At 43.9% G+C, this 21,100-nt stretch overlaps 1 protein-coding gene across 1 annotated transcript in view; it reads left to right on the top strand.

Annotated features, from left to right (window-relative positions):
* Window positions 1–11,738, top strand: part of HS6ST1 (heparan sulfate 6-O-sulfotransferase 1) — a 185,906-nt gene extending 174,168 nt beyond the window's left edge. The window contains exon 2 of the mRNA XM_027899314.1: window positions 9,498–11,738. Coding sequence (XP_027755115.1) covers window positions 9,498–10,206 — 709 coding nt within the window. The 3' untranslated portion in view covers window positions 10,207–11,738. The remainder of the gene's footprint in view (window positions 1–9,497) is intronic.
* Window positions 11,739–21,100: the final 9,362 nt, after the last annotated feature.

Raw genomic sequence — 21,100 nt, 5'->3', positions numbered from 1 at the left:
AGACTCAGTTAATTGAGGAGAGGGAGTTTTGGTATTCTTTGTAAGCCACTAATATGACTATTTGCAAGAAAAGCAGCAGTGTGGGAACCTGTTCCGGCTCTGATTTTAAGAAGGAACTGGAAAAATGGAATTAGGGCCGGTCCCCTCCCTGATGCTGTGGTGTGTGTGGCAGTGTGCAGCTCACTCTGATTGCTTTGCTGGGTTGTTGCTGTTCCCTTTTGCTGACAGACCCATGTGGCTTGCAGAGCTCTTTAAAAACCAGTCCTTGCACTTCACCTGCTTCCAGGAATGGGTCAAGCTGCTGCCCATGTTTTTCTTCCCTGGAATGTCTTGGTTCTTGATGTTCACTGGCTGGCTGAAAGTTGTAATGTTTGTCCATTGTACGTCCAGGACATGTCAATCCAGTTTAAAAATTCTGCACATCTCGATCCTGCTTGCAGAGTCTTCCCACTCAGATCAATAAAAGTAGCCATCCATCAGTTTTTGATTGGAACAAGATTGATCAGTGAGCAGCTCAGGGGTGCAGTGTTGCAGGTGCAGCTGTCTGACACAAATATTGCTTCCCTTTGCCGAGGAATTCAATTGTCCTGCCTAAGCGATCAATACCCGCTCCTCTGACTATTCCTGCTTCTTTAATCTTCCTGTATGGTTTCTTTATAATTTAATCTTCTTCGAGGAGCCGTATTTCCTGTCCATCATGCTGTTACATTTTCCTTGAATCTTTTTTTGAATCTCACAACCAGAGGAGCTTCTGTGATTCGCAAAGAGAAGCTGACTTACAGTTCAAAAGAAAATGCAAATTCCAGCCTATCTGTTTTATTTACAGTTGTTTCAAATAAATATCTTTACATATTGCACAGTTATTTCTGCATTGTCTTTGCACTACATCAACTCGCTTCTGGTTTTCTTTTTTCCGTGTGGCAATATTCCAATCATTCTTTCTTCTGCATCCTGAAGTGCAGAGGGATGAGACACAGAAATCCTGCTTTATTAGTCTAAATAATCACTTGTGTTATTAATTGCATCCATCTTGACACCTGGGCAGGCTAAATGCCTGGCAATCTCTCTCTTCCCAGGGCAGAGATGCAGGAAGCTCTGCAGATTTCTGTGCAGAACCAGTGCAGCTGAGCCCCAGTGCGGTGGGGGAAGCTGGTGTATTAGGGGACACCACTTACAGTGGAGCTGGAATGAGATCCCATGCTTTCCACTTGCCTAGTGGTAGGGTGAAAACTGATATCCTATGCTGCATGTCCGGTGGGACACTCTGACACAGGGATGAAAAGTTCAGTGTCTCGTTGCAAATATCTCATTACTCTTGAGGGGTTGGTTCTAATGTGGCCACACACAGGAAGAAACTGAAAAAAAAAAAAAAAAGGATACAGTATCCTTCTAGCAAATATTTTAAAGTAAATATGAGTGTAATGTGTTACTGAAATCTGTATTTTGTGTAATGCCAAAATCAATACAAGTGAAAGTCTCTGTGATAGAACCAATATGTGAAGAGAGTGAAAATTTTCCTTTTGGAGAACAACCGTGTTTTTCCTTCCTGAAATTTCCTACCTCGGTGACAGCAGGGGCAATAATAAAAGCAAGAGAAGGCAAGGAACAGGCAGGAGTTGCAGTCCACCTCTCTGCTGTGTGTCCTCTGCCAGCACTGATGTAATCCTTCTGGCACCGAAACTTTCCATTGCCGTCTGTCAGCGTTCCGATGTGCTATTGATTAGGCAGTTTACCGAGGTCACTTAGGAATCACAACAAACCTCCTGTAACTTGGGAAAGGTAATAAATCAAAGGCATTTGATTTGTAACTTGCCATCATTTTTGGTGCCTTGCTTCATAGAAGACAGCAGTCAACACTTCCTAAGCTCTTGATACGAGGAAGGTTATGATGGCAAAAGAAAGCGCTTGTTTATAAAAGGTGCAAGTAACATAAGCTTTTAATGGGTCCTAGAGGAGTCCAAGGCTCCAGAGGGCTTTGGAATGCCTTCCTCTCCGCCCGCATCTGCTCCCCTCACCCTGACCCCCACTTTTTTTTTTCCAAGCCTTTGGCCAATTTTCATCACATCTGTCATTTTGAAAAATGAACTGGCGGTTCACTCCTAAGGTTCAGAGCATGCCATGTATCTTTTTTTAGATTAACTTGTTTGCAAGGAGACAGTTCAACAGGAAATTCTTGTGCTTACACAGCAGTGCAATTTTTTATGAAAAGCAGAGATGCTGTGAAAACTCATAGTCTGTTTCTATTCTGTTAATTGGATATAAAAGAGGATGTAGGAGACACGAGGGTGATAGGACCACACTTGTTTCCTGGGTAAAAGCCTGTTAGTAGTACATTGCTAACAAGTCTGAACTGGGACTGAGTGTGTAACAGTGTGGGATGAACACAGTGAGTATCAGCACCGCACAACATTGGCATCTGAGATAAAAGTGCACCCTCGTTTCATTCATGGAAATAGTGATCCTGAAAGAACCCATTTCTGATGACTTCAAGGGAATGAGCCACACCTACCTTGATGCATTTGATTCCAGACATAAAACGTTCCCTGGTATTACCATATGTATCCGGTCAGTGTGGAATAGCCTGCACCACACTGCCATTCCCACGGTGGGCACCAAGGCTCCGTGACCCCTCCCAGCTTTCTGACAAACCAGGTTTCACCCATCTGCCATTGTGGCTGAGTTACACCCTTTGTGCCTCCCCTCCAGCTCTGCTGCCTTTGCCAGTATAATTCAGAAGGAATATCTGCGTAGCAGGAATATATATGCAATACAATTCTAACTATTGCTTTGCAGACCTACCTTTCTTTGTAGGTCAGCTTTAAATAGAGACACCTCACACTGCACTGCAGCTACCGTGTGTGCAGACACACAGCGTTACCGCTCAACAGATTCCAAAACCAAGGCTGTAGTGCTGTGGGGTGACTGGATCAAGCACACAGATTGACCTCTTCCTTGGTTTCACATCTGCAGGTCTCTTCACCACCAGGCTGGAAAAGGCCCTTGCAGATTTTTTGACTCTCTCTGGTGTTTTTAAGTTGTGACTCAGCCCGTGCGTGTCTTGTGAACACCAAAAGGGAGCTTTTGTTTAAAATTGTTTTAAGTGGATGGGGAGATGGGTGTTCCTCTTGTGAAATGCCTGAGCTGCTGGTTGGTCTTTTGTCTCTTCCTTCACTGTCAGCCTCTGTTATGGTTCCAAGTGTCCTTGCACACAGATGTGGCATTTGGTGCACACAGATACACACACAGGAGCTCCACGTCCCAGGCTGGCACTTCCAGTGTGACCATCGTGGTGTGATGAAAAGCTGCCTCACCAGGATTGCAAAGCATCCAAAATCCTCTACGTTTTATGAAACACATGGGGGAAAAGAGAGGTGTGGCTCTTCTCCTCTGGCTCTGACTCCTGGAGCAGCCTGAGGGCTGTTCGGGGCTGGCTCTCAGTGGGCTGTCAACAGCATAGCCCAGGCACCACTTCACCAGGAATGGCCCACGGGGAAATCAGACCCTGGGACAAGTCCCTGAGTGAGGATCTGGAGGGTGAGCAGAGCCTATGTAAGGGCTGGTTGTTACCTTTCCAAATATCCTATCTTTTAATACAGTCCCAAATGCAGAAACCATCAGGCAAAACAAACACAACTATGCAAAACAAAGCCAGTCCCCAGCGCAAGCACTGACACCCCCTCCTTTCCTGGCAAAGACAGTCGTGGATGTAGGGGCTTACCCAGTCTGAGAGCTGGAGGACTGGGTTTGCTGTTTAGTTTCTTGGCTTTGGGGGCTTTGTGTTGCAAGCTTTACTTTAAACAAAGGGGACAGAAGAGATGTGTTTATTTTGTTTATTTGTTTGTTTGGCATTTTCTTTCTGTTTCTATGACTTTTAAAGGACTGAAGAGTTTATTGTGTGTGAAATGCAGGAAGAGTCTAAATGAACACCAGATGAGAGGAAATAGACTGAGGAAAATTAGGGCTATTTGCTACCAAAGGAAGTAATCATTGTACGTATATTAAATTCCAATCTCTAACTGAGAATGTGTTTGTTATGCAAAAAATCTGACTGTAGAGGAAAAAGGGAAATACGTGGATTCTTCCCGAGGCTGGGCTTTAAAAATTATAAGGATGGTGCACTGGTGGTAAATAAGCCAGGAGGCAGCTTTTACTGAACAAGGTGATGGGGGCTGGAGGGGGTTCTGCATCCCAGAGTTTCCCACTGTTGCAGAGGGTTATTCTCTGTGCAGAGGGGGAAAAGTTTTTCATACGTCTGTTATTTGTAGGTAACATTTAGTATGACTTTATAAATGTGAATATAAATTCTTTATAATCTTTCATCTGCCACATTCTCAGCTTGTCTATCATTAGAGACACCCGACTTACCTGTAAGTCCTTGCTGGACCTGTTCCTTAAGGATCCTCTGTCTATTTTCAGTGGAGATAACCCTTGCCTAGCAGTCTCCTTCAGTGTCCCTGTCAGGTGAGGGTTCAGGTGGTCGCAGGGGGGATGCCGTGGTTCTTCCTCCCTCAGTCCCTGCAGACTGAGGGCAGGGCAGGTGCACATCTGAATTTCACTGGTGGGAGGCAAAATCACTGGTTGTCTTAGTGATAAACTATTTACAGTGAGAGCCAGTAGGAAGGGAATAAGGACCCTCTCGAATGATTTGAGGAGTGTGTAATACATGGGCTTGGCTTACAAGGATGCCTTAAATCAGCCACAAATTTGCTGCTACTACTTCTTTTAAACAAAACAGTGTTTCTCATTCCTGCAAGCTGGTGGACACCCTGTTCAGTTAATTCAGCAAGGACTTAGAAAGACTTTTAAAATTTTTTTTAATTTCTTTATCAGGAGAAAAACTATAGCCTGGGGGCACATTGCTCTGACAGATTGGGATTACATGGTTGCAGTTGACCTATGCAGCTTCCTTACCCTTCCCCCTCCTGGCAGGTAGATGAAGCATTTATGATTGGAAGTGGCTATTCATATTTTTTCTTTATCTGATGAAAGGCCATCACAGTAGTCAAGAAGGACTTGTTATAGATTTTGCTTTTCCTGTGAAAGATGCTTGAAAGCTCAGTGAAGAACCTGTAGAAATAAAATAAAAAAAATAAGATATTCTGGCTGTGTGGGAGGGAAGCATTTAAGCATAGCAAAGAATAGGGGATTACACAGTCAAATAAGCAGTTCTTGGCAGATTTTAGAGACTAACAGTGAGAAGTAAGAAAAGTGTATCAGAGTGTAGGAAAGCATGGAAATGAAGAGAGATAATAGCATCATATTTTAGAATCTGTCATTTTAGCAGAATTATGTTGACTGGTTGTTAGCAAAAGAGAAGGAATTGCTTTTTTAGAGGAAGAAGGGTTGCATTTCCCCTTCGTTAGCTGAGGAACCTGCTTACAGGAATTAAGACAGAATATTATTAAAAGGGGGCTTCAGCCACACAAGAAAGGGTTATTTTTAACTCAGGGCTGCTCAGTGGCTGCATTTGCAGCGTGGCCCTGCAAAAAAACCTCCGCTGGCAATACTGAGGCTGCTTTGTGCTGCTCTGTGAGAGAGGGAAGGAGAAGTCCGGATGGGAATCCTGTGGGGCAGCAGTGCCTCTGACGCCTGTGTCATGAAAATATGCCTTCAGTTAACTATTGTCCTCTGACCTCCATCCGTGCTGAAACAGGGGCTTTGCATAATCATGGAAGGAGACGGCTCCGGCTCCAAAAGATGTTATGTTTTGAATTTCCAAAACAGACAAAGGAAACATTGTCAGCCCTTCACACATGGGAAACAGGGGCAGAGAGAAAGATTTGTCTGGGACACACAGGCTAATTTTGACAGAAGGGGCACTTAAACTGAAGTTTCCTGAATTCATTTGTGCACTGCAGCGCCACAAGATTGCCCTTCCTTTCTGATATTGGATTTTGTTCTTCCTGAAACTTCAGTTCTAATACAGGGTTGTTTATCAAAAACATTCTTTAATTCTATTCTATTTAATAGATACACTAGGGATTCTTTCCTTGGGCAAAACTGTGCTGCTTGCATGCAGGTCTGAGCTGCAACTCTGAAAGTGCCCCAGGGAGCTTCAGGTGGATTTTCATGTTGGGGCTGCCAGGAACAGAAATGCAAGAAAAGGCAGAGGTGTGACTTTGGGTTCTCCTGGACTTTGTCCCCTTGGGGATCACAACCCCACGGTAGGTAGAAAGGGAGCCTGCAAGATCATTAATGAGCTTCTGCCCCACTTCATGTGGGAAGAAAATTAAAATATCTTACTAACCTGACTGTCCATTTTTCTTGCTCAGGCTTGTTTAGTCCAGAAGGGCCAGTGAGACTTGGCATTGCGTGGCAAAACTGGCGTGTGGATCCTCACAAATTTGAAGCCCCTGCTGACAGGTGGCACTGCCCATGTTCTCAGCCACGCTGGCACAGAGTTCCCCTGACCGTGTGACTCACGATCCTAACAACACTGCTAATAGATGATGCTTTAGAGTCACCTATCTTTTCGCCAAACTTAAAAGCAACTCCCAGGTATTACACTTTGGGAATGGAAACTTCAGCCTCTTAAGTGCCCTGGGTGAATATTTGCATGGTCATCCATCTGACACCCAAGTGGCACATCTCTGGCTCGTGAGGTCCCAGTCTCCCTGAAGGTGTGCTGTTCACTTGCCTGAGAGCTGAGGGAATCTACACCTCAGAAACTGATATCCTTCCAGAAAGCTAAATACAAGTTTGGGAGCAAAACTTTTGCTATGTTCATGGTACATCTCAACTTATGCAGTTTAAACTATTCTTTTGCTTTAAAATCTTTGTTTTGGTTTGTTTGTTGGGGTTTTTAAAGTTTTATTTATATCCCACTGGGGCAGCTTCCTGAAGTACCTCCAGGGGCCTGGTTCCACTGCCTGTATTCCAGTTTCCAAAGATAAATTTGATTTCTGTGTTAGGAGGCAAGCTCCTTCCTTCAAGCACTTTTCTGTGTGACAGAGCTGGAAAGAGATCAGTAAAATGTAACCTATTTTCCTGTGTTTTCTGAGATGAATCTCTGAGAGAGATCACTCGTGGTAAAATTTACTAGTGTATCGCCTCAATTAAGGTAGTAACTCTTATAGTGCAGGTGTGAAGAAAGAAATACTTGCTCCTTAAGCTTTTTTCAATCCATGTCCTGTTCAAGCTGTCTCTGTTTCAGTGGACTCCAGAAGCTTTGCATGATATTTATTGACCTGATTTACTAATTGACTCCAAAAATTTAAACAGAGACAGAGAGAACATAAGCTGGAGTCAGGCTCACGGAAATCAGGTTTTTACCAGCTCTGCCACAAATGCACATTTGAATTTATTATATTTATAATAATCTATTTATTATTGTATATTTGACTTAATATTTGCAGTTCCCCTGTCTACCAAATGCAGATGCTAATTCTTCCTTTTTTCACTATCCATACTTCTATAGACAGCAGGTTTGGACAGGAATCAGCTCCTCCTGTGTCTTTGGATACCTCACAAATGAGTCTCTAATCTTAGGTGAACCTCATAGTTACTTCTGTAAGCCACAAAATAATGATGGGCTTCAACCTGCTCGGGGATAAATGCAACCTTTGGATTATGTTGGTGTAAATAAAAAGTCCACTGCAGTTCACAAGTCAAAAACTGCTGGTAGTGTTTAGCATCAATGTCTGTCACTTGAACATCTGGTGTTCATCACTGCCTTCCTTTTCCTTCCACTGTCATATTTTATCCCCATCTGTTAGAGGTTTCTTAGCTCAGTCTGTGTAAATCACGGCTGCCTCTCAGTCAGGGTAGTGGAGTCATTACAGGCTGCAAGGCAAAGGAATGAAAAAGAGGTAGATGTGAGGAAAGTGTTTCTCTTTTGTACTCTGCTCCCCTTCTTTCTCCCCTCTCCCTGTACACAGACAGTACTGGACAGTATTACTAGACAGCCTGAAGAGAGAGGGAAAAGTTTCCAAAAATAGCAAATATTTTACCAGCCCGGGTTCTGAAGGAGGAGGAGGAACTGGAGCCAGAGTGGACGTCCATTGCCATTGTTGGAAAGAGCAAAATTGACTGCTTTGGAACAACCCTTCAGCAAGTTAGTAATTAATTGGGAAAGCAAGCATGTGTTAATATCAGACTTCCTGGGCAATGGCTTTGTTGTATTTTTTTAAAATTAAATTACTCTTATTGCAGTAATTTAGGTTACTGCTAGGAAGAATAATACTGAATGTGCTAGGAAAACATGGGTGGTGTAAAACTAGCCAAAGTAGGATACTTTTACTTTTTCTTTACCTCAAAAAACTGTGCAGTGCCCTTGCAATGGCCATCACATTCGGTGTTCCCAAGCCATGCTGTCAGGGCAGTGAGCTGGAGCAGCATTCCAAAGATGCCCTTCTGATGGGGAGGTAGATCCTCCACCGCCCCTCTATGAAACATTTCCAGTAGCATGTGGTGTTAGCTGCCAAAGCAAGGTGTCACACAGGCCCCTGCACCCACAGGTGGGTTTAATTCCCTGCCAGCTTTAGCAAGGAGAGGTATTTCCTCATTCTGGAAGTGCACAGAGACTCCTTAGCCCCAAGTTACTGGTAATTAGGGAAGAAAAGACCCGTTTCCCTGTGTCTGGAGAGGGCTGTTGCAGACTGCCACCACTATCAATCCCAGAACTTTATCCAGGCTCAAGGTGGGCTGAAGCTGGAGGGTCTCTGTACAGCTGTCATGTTTTCAGTTCTAGGGACAGTTTGTATTGTTGGGGACTTCATTACACTTGGAACAGCAAGAATGCCCCGTGTCACTATGTGTGTTCTTCCTGATTGTTTTGCCTTTTCTTTCTTTATAGTCACGTGTCAAAGGTGTATCCAAAGTTTGTTTGATGTGATACCAGTTTGGCTGAAGTGGGAATAAATTATTGCTGCTATTGCTCATTGTCAGCTTAGCCTTCTCTTTCTGCAAAGCATATTGCATTCCTGATTTCCCATTGTTTTTCACTTATTTTCCTGTGGTGTTACCCTGCTACTCACTGCAGACTCCCAGATTCCAGCTCGGCAGCAGATCAATCAAGCATTAGGTGTCCTGGTCAGCATCTGCATGAAGTGAAAGTGATAGGCCCAGCTCATAAACAGATGGGCTGCTGGGCTGTACTGTGGATCAAGTCCTGGCTGATGTAGAGGGAGTGTGGTGATTGGTGTGAAAGGCCAGGCAGTCCCTGGAGTCACAGTTGTTCTCTGAAGCTGGTAGATTGGTTCACTCCTGATGATTTGTTCTGACATTGCAGTCTGTTGCTGGAAGTGGATGTCCTGGTGAAAGTGTTATTACTTGGCATGGCTAAAATGTGGGGCTGCGAGAAAGGGAAACATGGGCCTAATGTTGCACAAACTCCTTCACCTGAGATACTGCAAGAAAATAATCCAAGAATACAGTGGAAAGGATGTTGGGATGTTGATTTACTTGCCTTTTTTTGCTGCCCACACCAGATTTCTGCTTGCCAAGCATCTTTCTTATTTCTAGCAGAATATTTATTTTGTTTTCTCTTCCCCTTGTAGAAAATTCTACTACATCACGCTGCTGAGAGACCCCGTATCTCGTTACCTCAGCGAATGGCGTCACGTCCAACGAGGAGCCACTTGGAAGACCTCCTTGCACATGTGTGATGGCAGGACACCAACTCCTGAAGAGCTGCCCTCGTGCTATGAAGGCACAGACTGGTCGGGCTGCACGCTGCAGGAGTTCATGGATTGCCCGTATAACCTGGCCAACAACCGCCAGGTGAGGATGTTGGCTGACTTGAGCTTAGTGGGCTGCTACAACATGTCCTTCATCCCGGAGAACAAGCGAGCACAGATCCTGCTGGAGAGCGCAAAAAAAAACCTCAAAGACATGGCCTTCTTCGGCCTGACTGAGTTCCAGAGGAAGACTCAGTACCTGTTTGAGAGAACTTTCAACCTGAAATTCATCCGGCCCTTTATGCAGTACAACAGCACCAGGGCAGGAGGGGTGGAGGTGGACAATGACACCATCCGGAGGATCGAAGAGCTCAATGACTTGGACATGCAGCTCTATGACTATGCAAAGGACCTCTTCCAACAGCGCTACCAGTACAAACGGCAGCTGGAGAGGATGGAGCAGAGGATAAAGAATCGGGAAGAGAGGCTTCTTCACCGGTCCAATGAAGCACTTCCCAAGGAAGAGACCGAAGAGCAAGGACGTTTGCCCACTGAGGACTACATGAGCCATATTATAGAGAAGTGGTAGCCTAGGCAGACTTTTATATTAATGATATTCTAGGGTTTCCATATAAGAGATCATGGAAGTAAAATTACAAAAACAACAAAAAAAAATATTTTATTTAAAGCAAGTCTGTAAAACAGAAGATAGATTGCTTCCTTAAGCATAGGGTCTTTTTACTGTTTCTTACAAGACCGATGAGATTCTTAAAAAAAAACAATAAATACATAAAAATAAAAAAGGGGTCAACATTCTAATGCAGAGGTCAAAAATGCACAAATGCAGTTACCCACTTGTAAGGCCAAATACAGAAGAATGTTTCTTATCCTCACAATTCAAACACAAATGGCAGAAGTAGGATTTTTTAAAAACCTATTTATCCCCTGAGCATTAACGATATAAAGACACATAATTTGAAAACAAGGAAACTGAGGTTTCCTTTTGTGTGGGAGGCGGGATAGGAATTGCATTGTTTGTGACTGATAATGGTGACGAAGTTGAGGATGTGCTCTCCTGTCAGGCTGATCTGAGCACACGGGCAGTCACAGTGTTTCAGCTGGCAGGCTCTGCCAGAGAGTAGAGCACCATGAAAACAGAGGAAAAAGAAAAATAGCTAGAGGATGAGAAACATTAAAGTAAATTGACTGTGGCCTGGGATATGTACTTAGCACAGTGGTTTTGATACATTGCACTGGTATCACATTTACAGACGCAACTTCATCCCAAAAGTAATAGGGAATTCATGCACGGAGCTCCCGCATTTGTTTCCCAGATGGGTCCCAAAACAATGTAAAAGCCAACCAAATTCCTCATAGGCTCAAACATGCACTCACATACCATCCTGTCACCCTACACCAGTGCTGCTCATGCCGTCATCAGTATTATGTGTTAACAGCACATGAAAACCCCATCCTACATACTAAGGAAAAGGAAGATGAATTTAAACACTCCCTCATAAATCTGCACAACAAGGTTCCAGGAAGACCCTGCAAATGATCAGCCATTATTGGGAACGTGATGAGGGCGTGATTTTGTTTTGTTTGTTGCTATGTGAAATACTGACCCAGAATAAGCATACAGATGTACCCTATCTGTATTTTTACAGTTATTTTTACTTGCTTTTATCAAGAGATAATGGGCATCAGCTTGCTTCCAGTGAAGTCAGTAGAACTGATTTAAGTGGGAACAGGATGGAGCTCTCTTCCAGAGCTGTGAAAATTTCTGACTATGGGTCTGAATTAATTATGACACGGTGCACATTGTCTTTTGGCAGGGTGCCTGTTCTGCAGCTCTTACTTTAAATGAACAAGCTGTGTTCATAAAACTGGAAAGGAGAATCATGGATAATGTTTTTTTAGTCTCAGACCACTCTCAAAGCAAAACTCTTTCTCTTTCAATGCTGTTTTTTAGAGGCTCATGTAAGTTTAATCCTCCAGTGTGGGGACAGCCTAACTGGGTTCTGCTTACTGACTTTTGAGTCACAGAACAACAATGACTTCTCTAATTCCTCTTCCCACTCACCAAATTAAAAGTATGGCTTATTTTTTTTGCTGTTGCAAGCACTTCTCTGTTTGGCTGAAAGCATGGAAATGAAGTAGTTTTTGCCTGGTTCGTGTCTCACCCTGTTATTGCTCAGCCTGTAAAACCTGAACCAGCTATTGTTTAGGGCAAACTCTGAACCAAATGGAATATGATTTGATTTTCAAAGGCCACGTTAACTGCAAATCAAATATGGCATTGAAATCACTGGAGGAGAGGCAGAGAGCTGATGCATTCAACTTTAACACGTCATTTTTACAGCATCCCTTCCCCATCACACAAATCCACTGATGTGCTGCTTGGTTTGTATTTTAATTCTCTCTCTGCCTCTGTGTACACTGTTTCCAACAGTTTCAAATTCAGGCTGAGTTTTGCAAAAGAGGGGCTTTGTTCTTCTGTGCACACCCTGGGGGATGTACCTTACTTTTGGAGATGTTCTTCTCCAGAAGAGTAAAGATGACTGAAAACTTGAGAACAGAAAATACAAACAGCACTTTGGGCTCAATTACAACCCTGTTAAAGCCCTGAGCCAAAGTCTACCAAAGTCAAAGGATGTCTTTCCTATTGATTTCAGATGGATTTTGGTCAGGTCTGTATCCTGCTGCTGCAAAGTGCTCGAGCACATGCTACCCTGTCTGCAGGCACAGTGGGACGTTGTTACTCACGCCTTCAGCTGGTACTAGAATGTGCTGGTGGTGTCAATGTCTTTAAGGTTGTGTCAGTGCTTCTGCCACAAAATGGCCCCTGTTTCCTCCCAGATGAAAATTGGGAAGCAAAATGAAGTAGTATTTGGTGGTTGGCTTGGGGGCAGAAAGTATTACAACTCCATTTGCTCATCTCTTAATTCCAAGACTGGGAGAAGCTGTGTCTGCTCATTCCCAGCGCTTTTATGTGTTGCTGTAACTAAAGAAAACATTTGTATTTTAAAAATGCAGCTTTACAGGCTGTTTACCCACAAAACCAATACACAAGGTATAAAAAGCAACTGTTTATGTGCAGAGTTTCCAGCTTCCCCCAAAGGCATTCCACTGTGCGTCCTGTGTTACGGATCCTTAACACACAAGTGGTTACTGCAGCCGATCCCTGTTCGCACTGCACTGTCGGGACTGTGTCGTGATTAGGCCGTGTCTGCCTGAGCTGTTTCTGTGTTACAGGCTCTGAGTAACCAGCTGGATGTTAATGGATCTGTCTGCAGGGTTGTCTAAATCAGAGGCAGCCTCTGACCTTAAAAGCATGTCAGTAGAAGACCTTGTTCCAACATTTTCTTTGTAATATATTGCGGTAACAAGCAAAAGTAATGAAACTATATTGAAAACTGTCTTGTTAACAGTTTTACTTCAACCCACAAAAGGAGGGCTAACCTCACTTAAGTACTGAGGCAGAAGTTTCTAGATTTAAATCCTGCACCCAACAAATGCCTCGGTTTCTCCACCTGTACGTTGGGAATAACAAATTTACAGACTCTAAAAAAGGTGCTCCAAAGTATGAAAAGTATAGGGCATTTTGAAACAGATCCTAAATAATGGAAAGGAAGAGAATGACCCAAAAGCCATCCCTCACCCTGGCTATTGTGCTGATTTGGTGATGGCTGTAGGCCATGCATTAATTTATTCCAAGTGCTGTGTGCCAGAGCACAGGTTGCAGGATGTACCTGGCACTATCTTCCTCCTTTAGTGGGTTCAAGGGAACTTTTTTAACATAATGTGAATGTAGTTTTTTGTGGTTTATATGTACCACAGTTTGAAGTGGTACTATTTCTTTTATTTTTAGGATTGATAATTTGATGCTACAATAACATGGCAAATGTGTGTGTAGTTTTAAAATTAATGGAGACCAACAGCTTTAAGGCACTCCGGCAGAAGTAGTGGCCAGATAGTACATTCTTGTTCAGTATCTGCCCCTGTCTTCCAAAGTGTTTTTCCTGTGACTTACAGACACACCAAGATCACCTTCACTACAAGAAGTGTTTCTCCGGGGGGGGGGTTTGTCAGTGCACCGTGATCCAGGTCAGGTTAGGTGAGTGCTGAGGGCGGGTGCACCATTGCAACCTGTCTCTGAGGGACTCGGTGAGGCAGCTCCCCCTCAGTTCAGATTTTACCTAGTTGGATGCTTGTCCATCCCTCAGTGTTTCTGCCTTGGTTCCAGGGATACTCCCTGGAAAGCCTCCACAGAAGCTGGGGCTGTATAAGATGTTTCTGAGCAGTGTTAGTGTGAGCAGTTTGGGCAGGCAGTTCTCAGGCACCAGGCCACAGATGGGCCCTGGGCCCTGCCGTCTTTCACTGTGCTGACCCTGTACATCCACAGAAGGGGATGGGGCTCTGAGTGGGCATTTCCCAGCAGACTCCATTCCTGCTCTGGCAGATAGAAAGGCCAAGACATGCTGCGGTGCTAAGAACATCTTCTTTGCTTTTAGTCACCTAAACGGTGTAAACGTCACTGCTTGCTGAGTGTTGTTGCTGAAGAAAACTTTTTATTGCTGATTTACCTCATCCCAGCTAGCTCTGTTGAAGGAGTTTGCCTCCTCCAAAGTTTTCCAGTCAGTCAGGTGCCATCTTGTACCCTGCCTGGGTCACAAAATGCAGGGCTGACTGGTAAGGTTGCCATCCCAGACTATCACAGGGTTCAAAGTCGTAAACAAAAAAAATACTTCAGCAAAGGATGAGTGTGAATTTCTGGCTTGTCTGAATTTCTCCTTTCATGCCCAGCATTTTGGAATAAATGCAAAGCACTTCAGGTTGATGTTTTTGCACCCCATAGTCCCTTACTTACAAAAGTGGGATGGCAATGGAAGCACCATAAGGAAGATCCCAACAAGCTTTTGCATCCTCTCTCCCAGGACTGACCTGTTGGAGCACAAAGGAGCAGTGTAGTTGCTGAGTATGAGGGAGAGAGGAGGACACTGCAGTGGCAGTACAAACCATTAGGAAGTTTTCATTCTGAGCCCATCAAGTCACTTCACAGAGATCATTGGACAGCTACAGGAGGTAATAATTAACATTACTGCACAGGGCCTGGCCCAGATTCATATCTGGGGTTAAAGCATCTCCAGCTTCTTGCTGGTGGTGTCACTCAGAACCCCTCCTGTCCCACAGAATTTTCCAAACGTCACAAAAAAGGGTAATACTGCAGGAATTCACCACCCAAACTGTGCTAAATGTTGTATTCCCAGGGCTATAGCTTGGAATGCAACTGACACTACCTGCTGGATTCAAATCACAGGACTGGCTGTGTCCTCTTTTTGTTCTTTTTTTCACTAATTTAGCAGATCATGTTCCAGAGGCAGAAGTGAACACAGGATTCTCTGCCTGATCAGGAGTAGAGCCGAGCCTTTAGAGCACAGGTCAGTGAGCAGCAGCTGAGGTAAAGCAGGACGCAGCAGAGCTCATGCCTGTGCACACAGTCCCAGCTCTCCGTGGCTGTTTGTCTTGCCACAGCCACAGGAGTTCTGCCAAGGTGAGTGCAGCCTGGATAAGCTCGTGGGTGTTAAAGCCTGTGTCATCCCAGCTGCAGGCACTTTTCTCTGTTAATTCTTAGCCATGCAAGCTGAAAAAAAAAACCCAAGATTTGCAAATGAGTTTGTCTCCTCAAAGCCCCACAACTCCCCCTCCCCGTTTTCCCCCAGGTGTCAGTTCTGCAGACTGGATGGAGAGAGTTGTACTATAATGAATAATTTTATATTCAAATGGTTTACTGAGCATGATTTGTTTTGTACATATTGGAATATGATTTAACTTATTTTTATTGCCCCTTTTAATTTTTTTTTTTCATAAGGACAAGACAAAAATCCCCACCCTCTCTCAACGTGAACTTCCTCTGTGTTTATGTGTAGTCTGCCAGGCAAACACACAATAGCCACAGGATTTTTCTCCATCTCTACTGGTATCTGATTTTATTTTCCATTTTAATTTCTTTTCATCTGAGGCTTTGCTTATATTGTCTCTTCTTTCCTCTCTGCTGCACAATCTGCACAGAGCAGGGAAGGGGCAATGCAGGCAGGATTTTCTTTTTCTTCCTCTCCTCTTTTTTGTGTGCTTTACCTACCAAGGAACTCAGTTCTTCTAGGAGTTGTGTGACTGAGGGTAAAAAAATACAACTGTTCCCCACCTACCTTCCATCCTCCATGCTGTAGATCAAACAGATTCAGCTTCTCTGAAAGTGATTGTGGCTGGAGTCATTCCCTTGAGCTGAATGTGTATGGTTTGCACTTTTTCCCCCCACTTCAGGAACTTAAAAACAACAAAAAAATAAAAGGCAAATTTTAACTTGAGCCAAGTAACACTTAAAGCTTTATATATTTATTTATGACATCTTACAAAAAGTGTTAAAATGTTTTTTTCTTCCACAAGAAAAATTGAATTAAAAATCATCAAAATTGTTTTGTCTAGATCAAGAATGAATGTTAGCAGATGAAATAAACCCTAAAATTGAGCATCTGGTGTGTGTGTTATCCTTGAATTGGCCTTTGAATGTTGTTTCAGTGTAATATGTCTTGCCTGTGTATTACAGAGAGATAAAGCTGCCAGTGAAGTTGATGAAGAATATTTGTTTTCTGCTACAAAAACAGACTCCTAACAAGAAACATTCAAACAGAAACTGCAGTCTATTCATTCCTATTGTTATATTTGAGCCAACATTTTAAAAAACCCTTCCACCCCACTAAAACCTATCATCTTTTAAAAATATATTACCTCTGATACTGTACAGTCCTCTTAGTTTTCTTTTTCAGAGTCACTGCAATGAACATATTTACAGGCAATAAATGGGGGTTGTTATACCAAATATTACAGAATAATTAGCAGAATTTTTTTTTGCTGTTTCACGTTCAGAATTGCTTTCAGCAAGTGTGCTGTGTGTAAATGTTCTGCAGTTACTGGACTGAGCCTTGTGCCTGGTTGGTACAGTGGAAGTAAGTTAGGGGTAGGAGAGTGATGGTGCAAGGGTTTCACAGTATCCTGAGAACACAAGACATTTATATTTAAAGTATGGTAAGTAACAACACTGTGATTTTACCAAAGCACTACTACAGCTCACACCTTCCACTGTGCATGTCTGAGGGGCGGTGCAGGGGCTGGTAGAGGGCTCAGGTGAGGGGCAGTGTGAGAGGAATACCTGTGATCCTGAGTGGGTTCACCTGTGATCCCGAGGGGGTTCACCTGTGATCCTGAGTGGGTTCACCTGTGATCCCGAGGGGGTTCACCTGTGATCCTGAGTGGGTTCACCTGTGATCCCGAGGGGGTTCGCCTGTGATCCTGAGGGGGTTCACCTGTGATTCTGTGATCCTGAGGGGTTCGCCTGTGAGGAGGGGCAGGTACAGTCCTGCAGTCAGTCCGTCCCAGCTGTGCTGTTCCCTCTGCCCAGAATCCCTCCTGTCCCGCTCTCCGGGGCTGCCTCTCGCCGGGACCGGCACGGTCCCTTCGCCGAGCTGCCAGAGGAACTTCCCGGCTCCATTCCCTCCCTCCCTCCCTCCGGACAGCGCGGCTGCTGAGGTACTGACACTGTCCTGCTGTGTGGGGCCCTGTGCTGTTCCTGTTTTAAACTGCTCTTTGTCTCCTCCTTTGCCTTCCCAAAAGCCTGGAGGATACTCTGGCGCAAGAAGTCTGTGCTGGCAAATTGCTTTCGTTTGTGCATGGTCTTTTTGCGCCATCTTTAATATGTTTCTTCCTCTCAGTGGAAACCTCCGGGAAAAGGAGAGGAGGAAGGATAGCTAGCAAGCTATTGCAAAAAGGGAAAGGAGCAGAAAGGATGCTTGAAGGAGGGTTAAAAGAAGTAGAGAAATTAGTTACTGAGGGGATGACCTCGAGAGGTTGTTTTTTTCCTTGGCCACACTGATGATTATTCAGTTGCTTTATGCTTGTGTCCAGGATGTCCCTGTTTCTATTATATCTGGTCATTTACACTATCCAGCCCTGCTTCTGGGCGATGTGCTGCCTCAGGTTAATTGGTAAGTGCCCTCCTCTACATCCTGCTGTTCCCCTAACAATAAGCAGCCCCTGGCTGTTCTGCTGCCCCAGGTGACAGCCTGCTCTTCCTGAATAGAAAAGCTGATCTCGACTGTACCGTGTCAGAGGAGGTGGTACTGAGCTTTTGTCAGAGATCGTGTTTTGTTTCTCTGCCTTATGATCTCACACAGAGTTACTTTAACTCTTTAATAACCTCTTTCTTGCCACTGTTTGCTGGAGGAGGAAAAGCAGAGCAAATCTTCTTTAACAGTGAAATGCCAACGGTTTTCTACATTGATTGATCACAAACAAGAGGAGCTCAAAGCTTTAGCCCAGTCCCAGAGCTTTGACATCACTGGCACGAGTGAAACCTGGTGGGACGAGCCCTGTGACTGGAGTGCCCTGTTGGATGGTTACAGGCTCTTCAGGAGGGATGGGCAGGGCAGAAGAGGTTGGGGTCTGGCACTGTATGCAATGGGAGGGCTGGAATGTCTGGAGCTCACAGCTGGCAGTGGCACAGTTGGGAGCCCCTGGGGCAAACAAATAATGTGGATGTCGATGTGGGAGTCTGCTCTAGACCTCCCAGCCAGGATGATGGCACCAGCGAGTTATTCTGAGGAACTAAGGGACACTTCCAAGTCGACTGCCCTTGTCCTTATGGGGGACTTCAACTTGCTAGAAATTAACTGGGAGGATCACACAGCTGGTACAACCCAGCACGTCAGCTTAGACCCTCTCTGCTCAGGATGAAAACTAAACACTTTTATACACAAACTCACAAAAATATATTGTGGGCTTAATGGTAAAACAGTTTGAGTTTTACTATAGTAGTTATTTCATAAATATCAAATTAAAAGGGGTGTAGCCATTAAATATTCACGAATTGAACAGTATTTAATAGACCATTGCTATGTGTTAAAGCAGTCAGAGATTCCAGTGAGGAAGGCTTCTCTAGCAAGGTCCTGTGTGCTTTAATTGATCTGGGTAGTATGTGGCTTGGAAAAGAAATCACGCCTTCATATTTTGCAAACATCATCTATAAGCCTAAAATGAATAAGATTATCAATATCTATTTATTAATCAGACTGTACTTTAGCATCTTCAGGAGCTTTGGGGAGTGATACTGTTTCTTAGGGCTTAGAAATTCTTTGTCTGACATGAATTTACTTATTTTTCTCTCTGGTGATGCTCTTATCAAAAGCTTTTCTACTCTTGAGTGATTTCCTGTCCCTGCCTTACTCTTGCCCACCCCATAGTCCTGCTCTGCAGGTCTGTCCCCAGGGATGGAGGCCGTGCAATATCCCAGCCAGGGATCTCGTGACCTTTGCGCAGGGAGCTGCAGAACTGAGATGATTTTTAATCAATATCCAGCTAACAACACAAGGGAAAAGTTTAAATACCTGTCCTCCATGAGCTGAGAATGGATGAAGGATATCAGTGCTTTGCAAATGTTTAATGAATGAGATGTTATTTTTATATTTATTTTGTCCTCCCCACTAATACACTGTATCAGATTATGGTTATGGAGTCCAGATGTTTGTGCAATAAATGAGTAATAGTGATAAATAATAAATATTTAATTCATGGGGCTTTAACATATTCTAGTTCTTGCTGGATTCCATTTAGAAGCTCCTTCTTTTTTAGTGATTTAAACCAAATGTTATACTCAGTTGTGCTGTAAATGGTACAGAAATTCCATGTGGCCTGATCTAGTTAATTCAGTCTGGATACCTGATCATGCAACGAATGTGTGGTAATCAGTCATCAGCTTTCTGGCATAGGCAATGACAACACATATAAATCACACGGCCTTTGAGAGGGTAAATAACTTCCCTGTAGAGCCCATACTTTGGGATCAGATAATTATTGCCAGACATTGTTTTCTGAACAAGAGCTGGCAGCCAAACTGGTGAATGCTCAGATGTTTTACATATTACAACAGCCCCCATCAGTATTGATTTCTACTGATCATGTGGTCTTTTCTTAATATCAAGAAGTATTTGGATGCTAAGTGAGGATTTATAAACAGATGCCAATTAGCCACAGCTTTCTGTAGGCTTTTAAATTTGAGCTAAACCACGACATCTGACTTTCTGAAACAGCTAAAATGACCAACATTTAGTTGTTTCAGGGGTGAAAATGGAGACAGTGGTCCTGTTGGAAGAGAAACTCTTGACAGGATCCTCCCTGTTGTTATCACAGGAGCCTTTATTGCAACTGTTCTGCATAGTTTTCCACTTATTTATTTCTAAATACTGTTGTGAGGCAGATGATTTTGCTCTTCCACTTGGACAGCTTTTCAAAGGAAAGGGGGGGCCAGAGTACTGGCTGAAGTCCTGGCCTTGATGGGCATGGCCTGGTCTGTAGTTCTTTGGTGTTACCCTTAGAGAGAGACATCCATAATCTTTTGGAAACAGTGTTTAATCTGAGCACATCCAGGCTTTTTTGTTTCTTCTTTGCAGTGTTTTAATAATTTAGAGGTTGTTTTTACGATCTCTGCCTGTCTGCTCTGTTCTGGTGAGTGCCGTGTGCCATGGGCAGTGAAAGGCACTTCCATGGCCGCCTTCTCCAGTGAGGAACAAATCCAGGATTAGCTCTGCCAAGGCAGCACATGGAGACAGGGACAGGCCTTGGTGGGCTAAAACTCTGGCCAAGCTGAGCTTTGTGGCATGGGCTGTGTGTGGTAGTGCAGTGTCCTCCAGCAGGGATGGCTGCTGGCCTGCCAGCTAAACCCTGCAGATGTGTTTGTGTTGTCTGGACTTCTTATATGTACATTTAAGGACTTTCACAAGGAAATCAAACCATTCATCCACAGGGACAGAGTTTGGGAGGAACAATTACAGCATTAAATAAAGCTTTCTGTTTACATGCCAACACAACAGGCTTTACTGTCTCCTCATCAAGTGATCTGCCATTTGTTAGCAGTTGCTTGTTAGGGGTTTTCTGCTCTAGGCCCATTCTTGCTTTTGTGTATATTTTAGTCATCTTGACAAGGGAAAATAACTCTATTAAGTAGAAGCACTTAACAATTCACAGTGCCTGTAACATCTGTGGCAGGACTAGAATTACAAACCACATCAGCATATTTCATTTTTTTTTGTTTTCTCTGTGTTATTCCCCCCCCCCCCCCCCGTGGCTTCTTTGAGAAAACAAATTGTTTCATCTTTCTTCCTTGCTCTTTGTAAAGGTGGCCTGCAGGCCTGGATTAGCCAAAACCCAAAGAAACTGGCAGTGAGAGTATGTGAGGCAAGTGTCCTCTTGGATGGGGAGGTGGGATGGGAAGGTGGGAGGTGGGAAGTGATGTGTGCCTCACAGCAGCCTTTGCCTCTATCCTTCATTTCTTAGGTAGTCCAGAGCTGCCTTTTGTGTGTTAAAAGTGCTCAAGTGTGTTTCTCCCTCTCCAAAATCTGTTTTCTAGTTGTCCATGGTGCTTTCCCCTCAGT

The sequence above is a fragment of the Empidonax traillii genome, unplaced genomic scaffold, assembly GCF_003031625.1.
Source record: "Empidonax traillii isolate 1590-97213 ecotype Southwest subspecies unplaced genomic scaffold, ASM303162v1 scaffold657:size717538, whole genome shotgun sequence".
Lineage (NCBI taxonomy): Eukaryota > Metazoa > Chordata > Aves > Passeriformes > Tyrannidae > Empidonax > Empidonax traillii.
This window is presented reverse-complemented; position numbering and strand designations above follow the sequence as displayed.